At 45.8% G+C, this 19,539-nt stretch overlaps 1 protein-coding gene across 1 annotated transcript in view; it reads left to right on the top strand.

Annotated features, from left to right (window-relative positions):
• The window catches only part of RIMS4 (regulating synaptic membrane exocytosis 4), a 44,785-nt gene extending 29,192 nt beyond the window's left edge, over nucleotides 1–15,593 (top strand). The window contains exons 3-6 of the mRNA XM_088523606.1: nucleotides 9,188–9,300; nucleotides 9,949–10,050; nucleotides 10,295–10,434; nucleotides 14,479–15,593. Coding sequence (XP_088379732.1) covers nucleotides 9,188–9,300; nucleotides 9,949–10,050; nucleotides 10,295–10,434; nucleotides 14,479–14,697 — 574 coding nt within the window. The 3' untranslated portion in view covers nucleotides 14,698–15,593. The remainder of the gene's footprint in view (nucleotides 1–9,187; nucleotides 9,301–9,948; nucleotides 10,051–10,294; nucleotides 10,435–14,478) is intronic.
• The last annotated feature ends 3,946 nt before the right edge of the window (nucleotides 15,594–19,539 follow it).

Genomic DNA, 19,539 nt, shown 5'->3' with positions numbered 1-19,539 from the left:
AAGAAATATTCTTACTATACCACCAAAATCCTGTGGCTGGAGTGTTCCTCCACTACAGAATTCAGAGGATTAGAGACTAAATTCAGTCCCTTGACAGTATAGGGCAAGAATCTGCCTTCCATGCACAGGAGGATGCTTTCCTTTTGATGTTTATATAGCTTGCCCTCCTGGGAAGGCTTTCTCCCAAAGGCCTGTGGCCTGTTGTTACATATACTGGGTGCTTTGATTAGTCTTTGAAGAAAATACTACGTCCATGCAAGTGCTGTTTTACCCTTGAGGCAAGGAGCCTGTAGTTATCAGCTCAGTGAAGAAACACTCTGTCCTGCAATCTAAACACATTTGTTAGAACAAGTCTAACATGCAGTATTAGAGCCTCAAACATTGCTAAAACATCCTCATTAGCCCCTCTGCAAGGGATGGGACAGTTTCTGCTCTTATTTCTCTGGAAATGGTGCAAAATAGATCTTGAACACTTTGTTCCTAGGCAGGATAATTGATCCCTGGAAAGCCCTTGAGAGTCGCAGCTCTATGAGAACCACAAGATATCTCTTGTGAGGTATCTGCAGACAGGGCTGGGAGCACAAAGAGCTAAGAGGGCTCTATTCTCTAGGAACATGGTGGGAGGGGAGTTTCTCCTTTCTTCTCCCATAGCAAAGAAGGGAAGTGTTTGGGGAATAGCTCTGAGGAGCAGATTTTTTTCCTGTTGCATCAGATTTTGTTGCCCTTCTCATTTAGCCTGGCTGTTTTCTAAGGGGAGCCAAGTGAAGATTCAGGGCTGCATTGGCCATGGCAACCTCATTTCCTTTCAGGTGTTGGGTTTCTTACTGATGCAGATTCCTTCTTTTCACCAGTGACTATCAAAATCCATGCATCTTTTTTTAGATCAGAGACACTTTTCACCAGTGACTGTCAAAATCCAGTTTTCCGAGAGATGAAGTTGTCCCAGTTTTCCTTCCCTTGAATCTCTTTCAGCTCACACAGGGAAGACAGTGCAGTCAAACTTCATCTTCCAAAGTTCAGTTTGATTTCTTAAGACTGAGAGGACAACTTCCAGAGGTGATACACTGAAATGATCAAGGATTGCAGGTTAACTGTGCTGCAGAAGGCCTTAAATACCTGTTTTCAGCTATAGTCAAGCGTGCTCTAAAAACTGATGCTGTGTTTGGCTCGCATATTTATATTTATTTGCAGGTAGCTGCAGTTAGCTGGAACTGCTCAGCCTCAAATGCAAGGAGTCACGATAGAAGAATTTTCCATGCTGCATAATCCTGAGCAGCACCGTAGATACTGTGAACGGAGTGCATAAAATACGGGTGATTTTATGGAGAGGCTTTCATTATATAGGAATACACTTCTCTTCAAAAGTACTAGCACCTACTTCAAGAAAATACCCTAGAGTTTTACCCGAAAACTGAAATAAGCTGCAGACTGGTTTAAAGGATGAGTCTCCTGGAATTTAAGATCATGCAATGTGCCAGTAAAGTGCATGACAGCACCAGCACTGCTCCGTGGCTTTAATTTTTGTCACATACCAAGTCCTCCAGCCATTACTGGCCTTTATAGTGCACGGTCATTGTGCAGTAGTGTAAGAAATCAATATAGTGAAACTCAGTGTGAGATGTTACAGAAGGGAAAGCTGGTGTTTATTTTAAACAAAAGTGTTTTCAGTCATTCACACCCCTCCTCGATTTCGCTCGCGTAGTTCTCACCCCTGCGTGCAAGTGCCAGGATCTGGTATCCAGGTGGTCTGCACAAGTTGCCTTGTGTGCTGCAGAGGGGACAAGGGATGCCACCTGCCAAGTCCCCAGCGGGTCTCCTAAGTTCTTCTTGAGCAAAACAGATACTTGAACTGGTCTTTTATACCATCTAGGGCTTGCTCATTACTGTGAGATGATTGTTCACCTTGGAGTCTTGGTTACTTTGACTTCCTTAAAACTTTAGTAATGTTGGTACCTCCTTGTTTCCATGTTTTGAGGATCTTTACAGCTATGGTCTGTCTTCCTATAATATGTGCTCTCTAATCTCGTCCTCTTTCTGTCATCAGAGCACATGTCTCTGCCATCGCGTTGTTTATGCTTTCAGGCATGCAGATGTTTCCGTTCATAATTCATCCATCAATCTTAATACTGGTTTCAAGTCTCTACAGTAGTATTTTCTTCCAGGTATGTGCTTAAAGATCTGTGTGACAGGCCAATAAACCACTGTAGCAAGTACCTGCCAGGCTCTGTAAGGATAACACCTACATTATTGTAAGGACAACGTTTGGCAGATAACCCTAGGCCAAAGAAACCGTAGGATCCAAGAGAGCTCCAGCTCAGTTCTGGCTCCTGGACGACTTAACATTTTATTTTGGCTGGGTTTTGCTGCACCTACATGAGGCCACGTTGCAGCATTCAGAAAGCAAGATGCTGGACTCAGGTGTAACTTTTCCTGCCAACCACTTTCTTTCTGAAAATGAGGCAGAAAGACAAAAATGGACCTGGAACAGAAGATTGCTAGCTGCCTTAGTCCCTAATATGTAGTACTGTGGGTTTTTTTGTTCTTGCTGGCCACTGCTGAGATGATTAATTTACAGAGCTAAGGCAATTTTTCTCACCTTAGAAAAGCACAGCGGGTGATGACTAGCAAAGACTTAGGGGAGCCTTCTTGTAATATCTGAGGAGATTAGCATCCTTGTCCAGCAAGGAAGCATCTTGTTCATCACATTATCCCTTTTTTTCTCCCGTATCACGAGGGCAGTATCTGCCAGGCTGTGCTCGAAGCTGCCGTCACGGTGGGAGCTGGGCCCGTTGCTGCCGAGCTCCAGCCTCAGCGCGACGGCCCCGTTGGGCTCGGGCATCTCGTGGTCGTGGGGTTTGTTCTGCCCCTTAGCTGTTTCTGCAGACTGCAGCTTGTGCTGGTTCTCCCATCTGTGCGTGCAAGGAAGGAGCCACAGTGAAAACTAAGGACTGAGCAGTGCTGGTGAGTCTGATTTGGACCAATGTCAGGACCTCGACTGGGCTAAGTGGCTGCTTTCTTATAAAGCAGTGACTAAAAGAAGGCTGAAGAAAGTACTGGTCTGGCTTGTGACAACCCGACCATGTTAAACTCACCTTCCTTCATCAGAACAAGTGCCACAGTGTCCATGCTCATTCAAGAACTGCCAGGAGGCTGCATCCCAGGGAGTGCTGGTACCAGCTAGAAGATTCATGTTGTAGTTAACTCATTCAGTACCTTTTTTCCAGTATCCAAAGTATCCAAGCTTCTCGACTCTTTTATGAGAAGTTAACTTCAGTGCTCTCCTAATATGCAAGTCTTTTAAATGTAATGGAATGCAGCATTAATACAGTTCAGCCTGTAAGAAATCAAGGACTGGAGGTCTCAAAAAAGGTGACTAGGGGAGGCAGTGAGGACTGATTCTGTTGAATGCCAAGAAACCAGTCAGTCTTTTCAGCAACAAGAGATCTCTTTGTGTTGCTCACTTTGACCAGCATGGTTCGGAGGATGCAGCCTTGCAAGTGCTTTAGTTATAGCACTAATGCCACGAGTTTGCAGAGCACAACCTCTTGGGAGCAGGCAGAATTACTTGGAGGGCAGGCAGCCACCTTCCTTGTACTGGATATGTCTGAGACAACTTGTGATCTCTGAAAATGGATCTTTCCCAGCGAGGAGTGGAAGGGAATGGGGGAGGTCTTTGTACCAAACTGACTGCACAGTTTTTATAGCTCAGTTTAGGTGGCAGAATTCATACAGCAGAAGGAAGCTGAGGTACAAATGGAGTACACTGTGTTACAGCACATAAGACAGTACGTCACAGCGCTAAAAATGTTGCAGAAAGTGGAGTGGCCGGGAAAGAAGTCAAGCTTGTTGAGGAGCAGAGCCTGGATATTGCTGCCTGTGAGGAGAGGTGAGGGATTAGTGCTGTTCGATTGATTTTAGATGCTGCAGGGGTCAGCATTTACTGAAAACCTTCCCAGCTCAGAGAGAATAAAACATTTGTGTGGACTTGGACAGCGCATCATGCTGTGCTCGTGAACCTGGTCCCAAGGCACCGTGACTCTGTAGTCAGATGTGCCTTGTATTAATGGTTCTTGATGCACACCATGAATTTTTTAAAGGAAGAGGCAGTGGACATTAGACTAACCTTCTCCTTAGCTGACAGATATCTATTTGGCTTCTATATTAGATCCAACTTAAAGGAGCGTAGTGTGCACTGTGAATGAGCATGATTAATTTAAAGAACGTTACTGCTCCCTGAAATTGCAATGCTCTCCAATGCCGTGGTGCAAGGGAGAGGCTGGTGGGGATTTGGGCCAAGGAGGACATAAAGTTTCACAATAACCTGGTTCTTTGCAGAGCTCCTCGACAAATGGCTATTGCAGCCAGCCAGTGCGGGGAGCAGGAATGTCTCGCTCCAGAGTCCTGCACAGACCTCACAGCTGATATTGGCCACTACAAGTTGGTACGAGGTCTTGTTAAGATGGATTTAAAAAACACTGTAGCAAAGGCAAAAGAAGATACTCTGGCCTCTCCATTGACTAGACAACATGCAAATGGTGGTGAGGAATGATGTGCAAAGGGAAAGGACTGGAAAAGGGTGATTTGGAAGGAAAAAGCTAGCATAGTAAAGCACAGGGATGGATCCTCTAGGGAAGGTTTGGTATCCCCATCACTGGAGGGCTTTTAAGTACAAATCTGGCAAATATCTGTCATGAACAACATAGAAGAGGCTGATCTGTTCTTGGGGCCAGTGTGTGAGCGAGGCGACCTGTGGAGGTCCCTTCCTGCCCTCGTTGGTACGAGCTTGGCAGTGTCCTGGCAGGCTGGATCTGCACACACTTGCAGCAGCAGGATGATAGTACCTGGCATGGAGCAGCCCAACAGCCTTTTAAAAATAGATCTGTAAAGAGGTCACACAAACTCCACATGGATGAGGAAAGGAATTAATGATACATTTTCCCTAAATGTGTCTGTGCTGTTACGTGCTCTGCATGCTAATGCAGTGAGCAACAGCTGGGGGAGAGGAAACAGCTGAGTATGGTACGAGAGGGATCAAACAGGTATTCTGGATTCTTAGGCCGTTTTGCGTAGCAGTTGGCATTGTCCCTTAATGAGTATTCTGCCTGAGTATTCAAAATGAGATTGATTTTTAAAAGAGGTTTGAAAAACTAGCTCTTGGTATGAGTGTGTGTGAAGAGGGTGGTCTCATGGTGAAGAAACCAACCGTGTGCAGGTTGTACACAGAAAAGGACAGCATCAAAGAACAGAGAAGTGGAACAATAAAAGAGAAGAGACTTTAAGCTGCTCGTAAATGGTACCAGAAAGAGCAGATTTCACATGCACTGACCTTACAGCATCTACAACCCACGGGTATGGCCTTTGGCGCCTGCTGCGCAGATTTCCTAAATAATCAGGATGAGGAATGTTGGCTTCAAAAATCCAACCACCAGCTAGGCGGCCTCGGCCCCAGCTTCCCCACGAGGGACAGGAGGGCTGGAGGCAGAATCTCGTCCCGTTCTTGGTGAAATGGGCAGCGAGAGCCGGGGCCGCGCGTGCCCGCGGGCGTTCCTGGCAGCGCCGCGCTCCGGCCGGCGCCGCGCGGTCTTGTCTCCCTCTCGTGGGTGTCCGCACGAGTGCAGCGGTGGCGACGGCGCTGCCGGCTGCGGCCGCGCTGCGATGCTCCGAGGCCCCGGGGAGCTGGGAATGGGCTTGGGGACTGGGAACAGCTGGAAATGGCTCTTCTGCCTGGGCAGCTCCGGAGGATGTGGCAGCCGGGGCTGAGCGTCGGGGCGCAGCTGGCACCTGCAGCGACACAACCGAGGCCACGGGAGGTTCCTGCCGCTGCGGCTCTGCCCAGCGCCACCTTGATGGTGTTGGAGGCTCCAGGATCAACAGCATCCCGGCTCTCTTGAAGCTGATGCCTTGGTTGTGTTTGTCTCCTTACCTAAAGGCCATTTTTGACATCGCTGAGCAAAGCCGCCCTTCAGTCACCTTCACCCCACGGGTGTCACTGTCCCCCCCAGGTCAATAACACAGTTAAAGGCTAAAGCCAACACAGCCAAAACCACAGCCTCTAACTGTGTTAAATTCATTCTGATTCAACTGGGGCAAAACAGAGCCCGTGAATCATCATTAGTGAATGCAGAGGGCCAGGGACGAGGTAATTAATTTCTCTTTCCTGGTGGAAAGGCTGTGCTGCAGAGAATTTGTGCCCTTTAGACACCAGACTGACAAGTGTCACCTGTTAATCTTCTCTGCTCGCTGCTGCTTGTCAGCGTGAGATGGTGCCGCAGCAACAGCCCCGGTCCCCAGGGCCTTGCTAGTTATGACAGTTGCTATTTGCAAGTCAGCTGTGAAAATGCTCCCTCTTTATTCCTGCTGTTATTTTTAGCACTTCTTTTTGGATTGAAATACAGGGGAGGAAAAAAAGTACCGTTTTGGTGATAATCAGGTTGCAACATTTTTTTCCCTTAAGGTGGAGTGATTGTGGGGGGGAAGAAGAAGCTCTAAATGACTGAACCTGAAAGCAGTGCTGTAGCCTGGCTCCTATATGGTGAGAACCAAAAAGGCCATTTGAGGTTCACTCCCGTGCGTGTGAAACCCGTGTGTGGCCGCACTCCCTCCCTACCCGCTTCCACTGCGGGAAGAGCGGGACGAGCAAACGAGCCTGGGCCCCGGCGTCCGAGTCGTGCCATGAGCTGCCCCCGCGCTCCTCTATGAGCACTTGGCGTGTGCAGCTCTGTGAGCAACACTGAGCATCTGAAATTTGGCCAAAGTAGCTAAATAATTCCTGCTGTGTTTTTTTTCCTTCCTTTTTCTTTGCATGCCTGCTAGGTTTCTGCAGTTTTATTTCTCCCTTGCCTCTCCAGGGAGAAGCATTAGCTTTCATGGAGGTGACTTACAGTTTTTCCAAGCAGAAAGTATTTCCATTCCAGGTTTGCTGACAATATCCAGGTATGTGTTCAGGATCCAGCCGAGGAGCCTCATTCAGAGCTGCTACTTCTGGTGTCCGATAAAGCGACACGGTACAAGACCCTTCTCTGTACAAAGCATCAGGCAGTTCCACCAGCTAATGGCAGAGTCTATCAAAGAATTAATTCCCTCCATCTTTCTCTCCTGGCCAAATTTAACAATAACAGGGAACACTAAATGACTGAAGTAATTTTGAGTTTCACATAGTGCTATTAAACCTATGAACTGAAGGTGTTACCAGAACTGCCTGAGCCTTGACCTTGGCGTCTGGTTTTGGATGGACTTGTGCCTTTTCTCTACAAAACAGCCCCAGAGCTACAAAACAAGAGCAGCTCCATTCGTTCCAGCTCCTCCGTTGCTCCCCTTGCGAGTGTGCGGACGAGCGTGGCACGTGCTGCCAGGCACAGCCCTGGCCTCCCTGCAGCGTCTCCTCCACTCTGCCCTTGCTCTCAGTTTGCGCTGACAAATGTTCCCTGCTTCAGCCCAGTGCTCAGTCCTGCAGCTCGCGAGGCCGTGGACGGTCTCCCCGCTGCTTTGCACACCAGTAACCCACCACGTGCTCTGCCTTGGGGAGAGCTGTCTGAGACCCAGCCCTGGATATGTTTCGGGCTGCTTCTAGTCCCTGGGATTTTCTCCCATAATCTCATCCCAGGCATCTTAATGAGACCAAGCACCTGCTCTTAGCGTAGCAGTGAGTGTTTCTCCTGAGCTGCTCCAAATTCTGTCTTGTCAGCTTGTTATTTACGTGCTTGTGCAGGTCATGACTCCCTGGGGTGGGAGTCACCTGAGTTTGCCCCTCGCCGGCTCGTCCATCCTGCGTGGGCAGGTCCTGCTGTTTCTGTTGTACCTATAAGCATCACCAGGAAGGTTTGCCTCCCAAAAGACTTTAGGGAAAACCCTTCCCGTGCTAAGGATCCATCCCAAGCCTTTGCCTTCCAGGACATCAAGACACACTCCAGACTTTTCCCTTGGGCACAAGAGTGGCTACTGAAGAGCTTGAGGGCAGAATTTGTATGCTGAGCACTCCCAGCTCGCTGCGTGCCACAATTCCCAGGCATCCCGGTGTGTGTGGATCAGGGGTGCAGCTAGGGCAGATCTCGCTCTCAGGAAAAGCTAGTTGTTTCATTCACTGCCCTGTCACCATGAAAGCAGCTATCCTAAAACCTGTCATTTGTCCCCGTGTTTGTGACGTGCCCCTTTAGCCACGTGCGCAGTGCGACACCGAGGTCTGTGCGCCAGCTTCCTCCTCACTCGTACGGATAAAGAAATATTCCCAGCAGGCTGAGACTGGCTCTAGGAATAGCTAATGAGAGCTGAAATCTCAACCTGGCATTAACACCATTCTGGCTGAATGGGATTATGAAAAAATCTTCTAAATGTCTTTTAAATGTAAATGTCTTGCAGGGGGAAGTCGATGAATCTTTGTGGCTCATTCGGTTGCGTGTGTGTGAGCCTGACGTGCCCCGAATGCAGGTTTCTCACTGAGCTCATTTGTACCCATTTCAGGGCAAGCATGGAGAGTGTTTGGCCCTCCTCGAGGGTCCGTTTCTCAGAAATGCCTTTTGTGAAGCAGTGAGCGATATGATTACTTTGGTAATTGTCCCCCTCTGAGAACATTTGGAAAAGCGGGAGTGAGGAGGTTGAAATACTACCTGACATCCATGTGCAGCAGCTTCCCTGGCAGGAAGAGAGCAAGACCAAGGGCACTGATGGAGCCATCCCTGGCACAAACCCCTTGATGTGTCACAGTTTGGCAGGTGCCACGTTACAAATAGAGGTGCCTAATGGTGGCCTTGGCCATTAGCACCTGTTGGGGCAGCTGGTTTTTCTGTGACCTGTGACCAAATCCTAGCTGTGCAACCCTGCACTGGGGAGCAAGGCACTGTCTGCCTCACCAGGGACGGGTGTCAGCTCCCCTGATCTCACTTTTGATGCCTACTCTAGATGTGTTAATCCTTTCCAAAGGATTAAATTTCCTTATAGGCAATTAATTATAAACAAATATCAACTAATCAGTGAATGAAACCAGCGCTGATTTATTTACTTATTTTGTACAAGGAGAGCGACTTTAAATGGATCCTGTCTAAGCAGACTGCCTGGGAATCACTGATTTTTGTAAGGGAAGAGACTTCTGTAGATGCCGTTCATTTCCAAGATATGTCAAATGAGGCTATTTAATTACTAGCTTGCTTTAAAATGCAAATTAACCACTCGACAAATTCAATTTCTTTTGCAGCTTGAATTTCAGTGGAGTCCATCTGGCATCTGCTGGGCAGTTTAGCGACTTCCTGGGCAGCATGGGCCCTGCACAGTTCGTTGGGCGTCAGACCTTGGCCACCACCTCCATGGGTAAGGAGCACAAAGGGGTTTGTTAGGTGGCTTTAATTTGATACGGAACTAACCGCTTTTGCGAGCCACCTAATAGTGTGTCCAGCATCTGCTGCTCTGCCATTTCCCAGCTCAATTTCTTTGTTAAATTAAATAAGCCTGGCTGAGAGGTTTTGCTGGTTTCTGCTAATACGGTATTAGGAGGCGAATACCAGCTTTCTGCTTTCTTCTGTCAGATCTGAAAAGCACAGACTAGGTAGAACCCTGAAAATGCATTCTGTGCATCTTCATGTTTTTCTTGCTCTCTAAGACCCGCTAGACTCTCCAAATATTTTCTTATGGTGCCCCATAACTGTGTTTTCCAAAGCACCCTGCAATTCTAGGTGCTTCATTTTGGGAGGAATTAGAGGCTAGCTGTCACTGAAGAATATGAGACTGAGTCACCAGAGCTGTGTCAGAGGGCTGAAATTAAAGATTACTTTTGAAAATGTGGGCTTGAATCGCTGTAGAGCTGCCCTAGAGTAACTCGGGAGAAAATGAGGCACTCAGGGCCTACAATTTGTCACAGCTCAGAGCAGACGTGACAGGAGGATTTCTATTAAATATATATGTATATTAGCTCATAGGTGCATCTTTTAGAAAATCTTCTATTTTGACATTTTGGTTTAGGGGATGTGGAAATTGGCTTGCAAGAGCGAAATGGGCAGCTAGAAGTGGACATTATTCAGGCCCGAGGACTGACGCCAAAACCCGGCTCCAAAACACTGCCAGGTAATGTGCTTTGACCACCCGAAATAAATCACTGAGCCTCCTGCGATGCTTTCCAATAGGTACAACTTAGATTTCGCTTGCCTCATGTGGGAATAAGCTTCTGTGTCTATATATGGTGCTGAAAATGAGGCTGGTTGAGCAAGTCTTTTCGTTGCTGTAAATGCTGTCTTTAGAAAGAACACTGTCTTTTCTAAAGTGAGCATGAAGATTTTTTTTCATATTTGACCATATTTGTTTTTTCCAGCTGCTTACATCAAAGCTTACCTGCTAGAGAATGGCGTGTGCATTGCGAAAAAGAAGACAAAAGTGGCTCGCAAATCATTAGACCCTTTGTACAATCAGGTGTTACTCTTTCCTGAGAGCCCCCAGGGCAAAGTATTACAGGTAAGACGAGCAAGTCTCAGGTCTTCCCATCTGTCTTCTACCTCTGCTGGAATATATTAAGTCTGGCGAAGGATCTGGAGAACTAACACTGATGAGATAACGTTAATGCTTTCACTGGACCAACTGCACTAAACATTGCAGTGGAAAGGAAGAACTTTATTCATGCCAGAAATGATTCCTATTTGACACCCTGCCAGGTAACAGGAGCGCCCACCGGGAAAAGGTTGATTTTTTCCTCTTTAGGAGGTAGAGCAGCTAAACAGTCTCACAGCCAGGATGTCTTCTGTGTTTGTATGTATTCAGAGCACTCTCTGTGTCATCATGCAATCACATATCTTACCTCTTTCTACCTTTGCTCTTTTACTCCCATATATTTTCTGTCACACTGCTCACATTTTCAATTATGTGTTTCCATAGAAAAACTGATTTGCGTTGTTAATTCATTTCTGAATCATTTGCACCCAGTAAACCCTGGCTAAAATCCAGTGGTAATTCTGATTTAACTAAGTTGTGAGTTTCTGTTGCTTAACCACCACTGGCATATGAATTGGGAGACAACCTGAGGGATCCTTCTCATGAAAGGATGCCTCAAAGCTGTTCCCCCTTGCAGACGGTGTGTGTTTTTGATTGCAGTGTAGCAGGGCCTGGTTTTTCCTGCTCATGCACTGCAGGGGTTTCTTGCAGCCCTGCTGCCAAGGGGACCTTCAGCCTCACATCTCTGTGGAGCACAACGATGTTGCTGACACAGGAGGGAGCGAGGCAGGCAGGCCAAGGTACCTCAAAATTAGCTTGTTAGGACTGTTGTTGAAGACAGTGAGAACTGTTGATTTTGTCCCCAACAAGGCCAGGATCCAAGAGCATTAGAAGGGAGGCCATGTGTGAAGCAAAACATCAGTCTCTGATTCAGAGAGGTGAGCAGCTGGGTCTGTCAGGGGTGACTTGCAAAGACTGTCCATATTCAGCCTCAGCTGCTGCTGGAAAAGATCTCCTGGGTGTATCCAACATTGTCTGTTTTGGGCCAGCGTTTCCGCTTCTGCCACCCGCTTTGGCTGACAAGTCTTTGCCGTAGCCTTTCTTTCTCACCAGACCTAGGCAGGGAGGCAGTGAGAAATGCCCTTACCTTGTCTTGGCCTCAGCTACCAGGTACTGATGAGCAGTACAGCAGAAATTGAGAAGCAGGCCAACAAAATGACAAAATGATGTCCCTTGTGAGGCCTCCCAGCAATCTCCTAACTGTGTCTTTGTGTTTGCAGCAGACCTGGTAAGAAAGGGCAGTTGGTCCCCTTGCAGAGAGGGCTGGGACTGTGCCGACCTCTCTGCAATTCTGCCTTGCCCTGTCCCACTCCATTTATTTACGTCTTTCAGTGTATCTTAAAGATGTATTTCAATGTCTGGTTGGAACTTATTCAAAGGAACTTATTCAAAATAAAATTATGAGGATGATTCCCTGCCAGTTGATATGCCACCAAACCAGCTTTCAGCAGTGTCTTGCTCCATCTGGTGCCAGCTTCTAGAGTGCTCCTAGACTTTTAATTGACATTTATTGTCTCTCCTACTGCACTTTACAGAAAACTATGATGTTCCAAGCCTAGGGAGAAAAAGCTGTCAGGATTAGCCAAAGATCCCTGGTCACCTTCATAACCCATCATACTCATCTTCTCCTCTTCAGAACACGGACTCGCTCTGGAGTCAGGCGTCACCTTTGTCTTGAACCACGTAGGACCGTTTGGTCTCGTGCAGATCTCCAGCATGTTTAAGCCCATGACCCTCACTACATCTGTTGTTCCACCCACTGGTCTCCATCATGTCGTAAGTGTGATTCAGCCCTCCCTGCTCGTCTGTGCCAGCTCTCTTTCATTTGACCTTCCTCTGCAACTTGAAGCCTCTCTGGGCAGCCTGTTCTGCTTTCCCTGCATGCCACTCCATGTGTGCCCCTTATGTCACCGCTCCCGCTTGCCAGTGCTCAGCTCCTGCCCTTTCTCCAGGTGAGTAACCACGTCTCCCTGCCATCTGCCATGTGTCACGAGGTCTGAATGCAGCAGGTAGGACGTGCTCTGTTCCTCAAGCTCCTGGCTCCTGACCCAAGCTATTGCCCACCATTTTTTTTGTTGGTTTGTGCCAACAAGAAAATCAGATCAAGGGCCCTCCCTGCCCTTTTCCTGCAGGCCACTTTTTGCCTGTCATGTTTGAGGCCTACGGTCATGTCAGGAATTGCTTGAGGGCGTTGGAGTTGCAGCTCTGGGGGTGTTTGTGCATGGCGGGGGGCAAACAGCAGGTCCGTGATCGGTTTTTGACCCAGGATCCTTGTTTATAATGTCACCCACTCCCTTTGATCACTTAAAATGTGAGCACGCTGGCCTCACATGACAACACGGTGAAGTTTTGTGGGTATTAGTGTGATGGGTGTTCCTTGCTCATCTCGAGGAGATGTGGGGCTTGAGGGTTATTATATTGTCCTTTCCTCTATCAGTGCTAGGGTGTAGAGTGCTCACTTCATTGCTTCCAGCAGGAATAGCCCTGAGTCCTTCCCCTGCTAGTATTCAGGTCACAGTTTGCTCTTACTTCAGAAGTCGTGAGGAAAAAAAAAAGCCAAAACACTTTCACCTCTCAAAAAGGATTAAAATTAAAATTTAGGAGGGTTGAAATAGTTTAATTAAAAAAAATGAAGGAGCCTGTGCGTTTGAACTCCGCATTTGCAGTTCCAGTCCTGAAATACAAATTTATGCTGAATCAAAAGAAAAAAGGACAATACTGAACATGGCTGTGCTCCTAGATAGATGCCTGAGTCACAGATCCCTAGTCTCTTCTGACACAGACAGTAAATTGGTCTCCAGCAGAAAGAATCTTTTTCAAGATGGAGTGAAGCAGATGCATTAAATCTGTAACTTGGAGATTTTGTTAAAGAAAATTTCAGGAAGAAAATAAATTTTGTGAAGAAATAACTGTCAAGAATTTCATATCTGAAATGGCCTGTCCCATCACACTGCATAAAAATAGCAGCTACTAGAATTGAGTGAAAAATTGGCATTTCTTGTGCAGGAAATTGCAGTATTTCCATGATTCTTTTCACACCAAAGCAGGAGATAAAGCTCTGGAAACCACCTCGGTTGCATTGCTGTCCTGATGCATTGTGTGTTTCACCAGCAAGCTCTCCTGTGAGCTTCTGTGGGTGGAAGAATTTTGTGTTGCACAGACTCAGAGGGAAATAGTCGATTCTGTTCAGCAAATAAAATGTTTTGATTTGCCCAGTGCTGCTTTGAAATGACTGCTTGCCATGTGGGTTGTCACTGCACCTGCATGTTGTGTAGCAGAGCCCAGAGGCTTCTCTGAAGCTGTGTGGAGACACTGCAAAATCTAATGCAAGATTTAGAGGTGAGAAGATGACAGAACGGTCTCACTTGGGGGCCTTTTTCCCAGTTCAAGCCCAGAGGTCACTTAATATTAACTGACCTGTGGGGTTTTGGTCTAAAGACACAAAGGTAACAGACTTGGAAATGATCATTATTGTCATTTTATAGATGGGGAAATCAAAGGTTTTATGCCTGGCTTTGTGCAACATAAGGGAGCTTTTTGCAGATGCAGTGGAAGGAGGATTAAGTCTAAATCTAGAATGGATGCAGAGACTGTGCGTACTCTGATCCTGTGCAGCAGTTTGTGCTAGAGCTTGCATCCACACAGGCTTCCAGCTCTTTTTTTTCTGGGAAAAAAATCTAATATTAAGATCTGTAAAACTGATTAAAAAATAAAAGCAAAGCCTTCAGGTCACTGACAGCGCAGCACATACCTGTTGAAGGATTTCTGCACATCTCAGGCCCTCTTCTCTGAGACATAATGGCAAGTTTGTTTGTTTAACTGGTTGTCTCAAATACAGAAGAGCGGTGTCCTGCTTTGTGTAGAACATGAATGCCTTTTAAAAGTCAGAGAAGTTGAATAAATTGGAAGAATAGCAGAAAAAGAAGGAATAGAAGGATTGATCAGACTTGTGTTACCAAAGCAAGCGTGCAAGCCCAAGAATTAACTGTGTGCCCTGCTCTTGTTTTGAAGGTGATAGTGTGGGGAAACTACGGCCGCATGGAGCGCAAGCACTTCATGGGAGTCGCCAGGGTGCTCCTGGAAGAACTGGATTTGTCAACTTTAGCAATCGGCTGGTACAAGCTCTTCCCGACCTCCTCCATGGTGGATCCCACTACAGGCCCGCTCCTGCGTCAGTCCTCACAGCTTTCCTTGGAGAGCACGGTGGGACCCTGCTGTGACAGGTCTTAGTGAGTAAGGAAGGGGGAACTGCTTTTGTTTTTTAAACATGCTGTCAAGGTTTTGTTTGCTGGAACTCTGACCTCAAGCGCGATGCATGTTCAATCAGTTCTTGTGGAGCTGGAAGAGGAGGATAAACCAGTGACCTTAGACAGAAGACAAGGGGGAGGGCGCTGTGTCCTCTCCATCCGAGGAGGAAGTGCCATGGGGCATGAGTCCTAGTTGTCAATTTAGACATACACCTCTTGTTTCACTTCTCTCACTGTCATTCTTGGACCCTTGTTTCAGATCAGTATTAATTCTGGAAAGTTGCAGCATTTTAAAGGATTTAGAAGGAATAAGGAAGGTGTTTGTTTCTTAACTTTGTATCTTACAAATTTCTAATATGGACGCCATCTGATAGCACTTGAAAAATTCAGAAGCCAATATCTGACCTAAAAAGAACAGGGGCAGAAAGTTTAAGAGAAATCCTGATGGTTTTGTAAGATCTATTTTTTTCTTGAAAGAAAGAAAGAAAACTGCAACTCTTTCTCTAGTATAAATCCACCCCACTGAATCATGTTAACTGTAAAACTGTTGTTGCTGTGTTTTCAAACTGTGCCAAATTACCAGCAAGTGTCTTTACTGCGTTACTTGTCTAACACTGCTGATGAAGCATACTTGGTAGGAGAGTAAGTAGAGGGTCTTAGACCAGGCAGTTTAAGCAGAGGTTGAGTTTAGTGAATGAATTAGCTGCAGTTTTGCTCAGAACAAATACTAGGAGTTGAACATCAGACCTGCAGCTCGAGATGAGGTTTATGTTGTCAGATACAACGTGCTGCGATTTCCTGACTCCCTTTCTTGTCGCTGTGCGTCCTTCAGTCGCAGTGTCTTCTACCTCCTGCTTTCCACCCATCTCCTGTGTACCAGTACATATCTGCTGGAGATGCTGCCCTTCCTGTCGTGCTAGGGACTGAAACGGGGCTGTCGTTCTCTGCTACAGGAAGGAGATTGAGTTTTCTGAGGGTGCAGGAGAGAGAAACCTCAGTTTATCACCCGACAAGAGGGTGCTGGAGAGCAAATAACCTTCCATGCAGAAAGCAAAAGAGGCTGCTTTAGTGCTCAGTAGTCCAAGCTTTGGCAAGTGTCCTGAAAGAGGAGAAGTTGTCCCCAAAGTATGGAGTGGTAGTGGTTAAGGAATCAGAAGGCACGATGGTCACAGCATGTGTATTTTGTTAATTTAAGTGCAGCACTAGCTATAAAGAAGTCGTGTCTATTAACCCAGTAAAGCACATTCTCTGCAACGCTGAGCTGTGGCTGCTGTTGTCATGTGCTGGATCCCTCAAATTATTAAAACCTTTTGGTTGAAAACACTTGCTATCCAAAATACTAGGGAATCTTGAAAGATTCCCTGTCGGTAGACCTTTTCTGCTAGATTTTATTGTAACTTTTCATGAGGATTTGATGACTACTGTCTCAAAATAAGATTTTGGGAATATTTTACTTAGTGATTTAAAAGTCAGGGTCCCATGTCACATTTAGGAGTTAGCAGATTCTTGACCCATCCCTGAGACGTACTGAACACTCGTTTCTGCGTGGGGGCCTCCGCTTTGTTAGAATAAAGGCATGAGTGTTGAGTGGATGGTAAAAGTTGCTTTTGGTCCTAGCTTGTCTATGGCATTTTAAATTATTTTGAAGTAAATTACAAGATAGATGCAAATATAATAGGCCTTATAATAGTCTCTGTAAAAAAATGGTATATTATAAAGGGGAGGAAAGGAGGAGAAGGGACATAGAATGAAAATTTTTAGTCTTAAATGGCAAAAGCTTCAACATTTCAGTTAAATCTCTTAATTTCCTTGATCAAATATGTCTCTGGCCTCTCACTAATTATTTTTTCTAATCGTATTAGACAGTTTCTATATATTAACTGAAGAAAAGTTTGTTGCATGCCGATCAAACTATGTTGTGGCTCTTTTTTCTTTAAAGGAAAGCACATTTACTGTAATTCAGCATCTTTTCCTCTTGGTATGTAGTGAGTACTAGGCAATATTGTACAATATGTGTATGAACTAGAATATTAGGTAGATTTAGTGGTTTGTAGCACTGGATCTTTTACTAACTATGTCTTTAAAAGGACTGTGGGGAACTACAGATACATTCCAAACCTACTGACTGAGTAACAGGGGCTCTGTCTGTTAAAAACTTTATATGGGTATTTTGTTTGGACATTATCTACCTGTAATATCTAGGTAATCATGTTTTTCCTATGTCCTGTTATATGAATGCAACATTTTTATAGTCTTTAATGGGGAGTAGGAGACTATACATGCCAAAAAAATCCCCTCAGAAAACTTCCTTTAATGACTCTCTGTTGAAAAGCTAAGTTCCTCCCTGCCTAGCAAATGCAACGTGTCCAACCCCTCCAAAATCTCTGCAAGCTTCTTGATGGGTTTAGTTAAAATAAGCCTATTTAACATTGAGGACTATCTTCTGTATGTTCTAAATCCCTCTCCAAGTTCATTGTCAGGTTAAAGGTGACGCTGCTACTTGTGTTATTCTCACGTTCTGGGGTTCAGAGGCAGTTCTAATGGTCTGACCCTGGGCTGTTTCCCTCTGCTGATTTGCACTGTTGCTTTTAGTCACCCCCGCGTCCCACAGAAGGTGCCCGTTGGGACCCAGGGCCCCGCGGGGAGCCCGGTCGCTGCCTCCAGCGAGGCCGGGACGTTCCCCACGGAGCAGGAGCCGCTTCGGAGCGCGCGGGGCGCAGGGCCTGGGCCGGGGGCGTTTCGCTGTAGTGTCCAGTCCGGGCTCTCCCTTTGTTCATCCCCATGATTCCTGCACCAACTGTGGCGAGCTACAGTTTAAAAAAAAAAGAGAAACAAAGACAAAAATGAAGTCTTCTAGCTCTCCATCAGTTTAAAGATTCCCAGGGTAGCCCCCAGGGCAGGTCTCAGGCTTGGAAAAATTTATATTTGTAAAACTTTTTTTTTTTTTCCAGAAATTTGACTAGCCAGTTTCTGTCTAAGGTGATCTGATGATTATTTTGATTACATCAGAAGTAGCAGCTTGCTAAGTGATGGGCAGCTGAAAACTAAACTTTGGTCCCCTTTAGAAGTCCTGAGTTTTTTACGTGTCTGAATCTAGCTGTTATTTCTAATCAGGGAGCGGGAGAGAGAGGAAGAGCCAGGAGACTGGAAAAAGGACGTTGTAGCATTGTAGAGTGATGGTGAGGGACGAGGCTGGGGACAGACGAACGTGTGCCCGGCTCAGGGTTGGCTCCCTGTTCGCTGCGCAGCAAATACTGCACTGCAGTAGGAACGGGAGGATTGCGTGCAAGAGAAACAGAGAGCAGGGCCTTAAGTGTTCGTTTATGTGGGATTAATGACCCTGTTACTGCATCATGGCAAGCGGGACTGTCCCTCCCCAGCGGGATTTCCTGGTGCTCACAGGGAGCAGGAAACCCTCGGGTGAAAAACGTGCCGCTTTCCCAGTCTCCTGGTGTTGCTTCCCCTTTGCCCCATCGCGGCCGTGTCCCGGGCTCCGTGGGGCCGTGTCCCGGGCCATGGCGCCGGGTTGCTTGGCCGAGGGCATCCCCTCCTCTTGGCCGTGGGCTGTTTGGAGAAGCCCACAGCGCCGTTTGAATAGCGATAGATATTTCACGTTTCTAGCTAGTGGATCCTTTATCAATGTACTGTTCTAAATTTGCAGGTCTTCTGGAGTCAGAATATCACAAGTTCCTGCTCAGGAGCTATTTTTAAGCTGTTGAGGCAGTTAACAGGATCTCAACCTAAGCATGTTTAGTAATGTTTAGACAGCAAGACAACTTTTTTATGAGACTCATTTTAAGTTAGTTTATTACATGCTGTTAGTAATATTTTAAAACAGGAAAAATATTTTTCTTTAAAGACAAAATGATGTATGTTTTTTAACAGATAACATAATTTAGTGTTTTCAAAAACCTTTAATGTTCTTGGTATGGAGTTTACTCATTCTTTTGATTTATATGTTCCTTGTTATATTTTATCAACTTTTTTTCCAAAAGAAAAGAGGCATATGTAAATAAACACCAGAAAAGAGTCCTATAGGAAGCTCTGTTCAAAGTGACCATAAAATTATTAATAAATATTTGTTATTGTTCATTAAATCTCAGCTACTAATCAAGCCTTTGTTGAAAAAAAAATTGATGTTGTATTTTCAAGATGAAAACTACTTAGCTAGTTTTGTCATAATCCTGTACTCTGTATAAAAATCTTTTTATAAAGAAAGTCTAATAGGCTAACAAGCAATAATATATTCCATTTGGTGTGCACAGATTGTGACTTGCAGGCTGTAGTACATATTGTTGATACAGTTTATAATTGTCTTCAATCTCAATGACATCACTTTTGAAACAGCTCCATATTAACCTTGAAATGATTGTAAAAATGAAGATTGGGCTGTTGCCGTGTAAGAAATACTCATTGTATAAACTTTGCTGTGAGCATTTATGCCCATTGACATGAAACGTCTCTTAGGTGAAGAATGAAACGGCTGTAGGTGACTTCATACTACAGAGTTAAAGTAGTTTCGATATAAACTTCATGACTGTTTCAATCTCCCTGTTTTTCTTAGGCTATTTAGTATTTGTAACTCAATGCGAATGTTTCCCACTGCCACTGTAGCCCTGATGAAGCAAAAAAGCCTTTGCCTTGTGGGGCTGCCCGAGTCCTGCCTGGTCCCTGCCCGTGCTCCTCGGGAGACCAAGGCCGGCCAAAGGGCCTTTTTTTCAGAGTCAGCAGGTTGAGCTGCTCATTTCGAGGCTTTGTGGGTTATTTTGTTAGCTTCATAGATGGTATTTAGCCATTTCATTAGGAAAATTCCACCCAAGGTAGA

This window comes from Tinamus guttatus, unplaced genomic scaffold (genome assembly GCF_059628265.1).
Source record: "Tinamus guttatus ecotype Peru unplaced genomic scaffold, ASM5962826v1 Tinamus_guttatus_pri_ptg000194l, whole genome shotgun sequence".
Lineage (NCBI taxonomy): Eukaryota > Metazoa > Chordata > Aves > Tinamiformes > Tinamidae > Tinamus > Tinamus guttatus.
The sequence above is the reverse complement of the archived record's forward strand: the minus strand, read 5'-3'. Positions and strand labels throughout refer to the sequence as shown.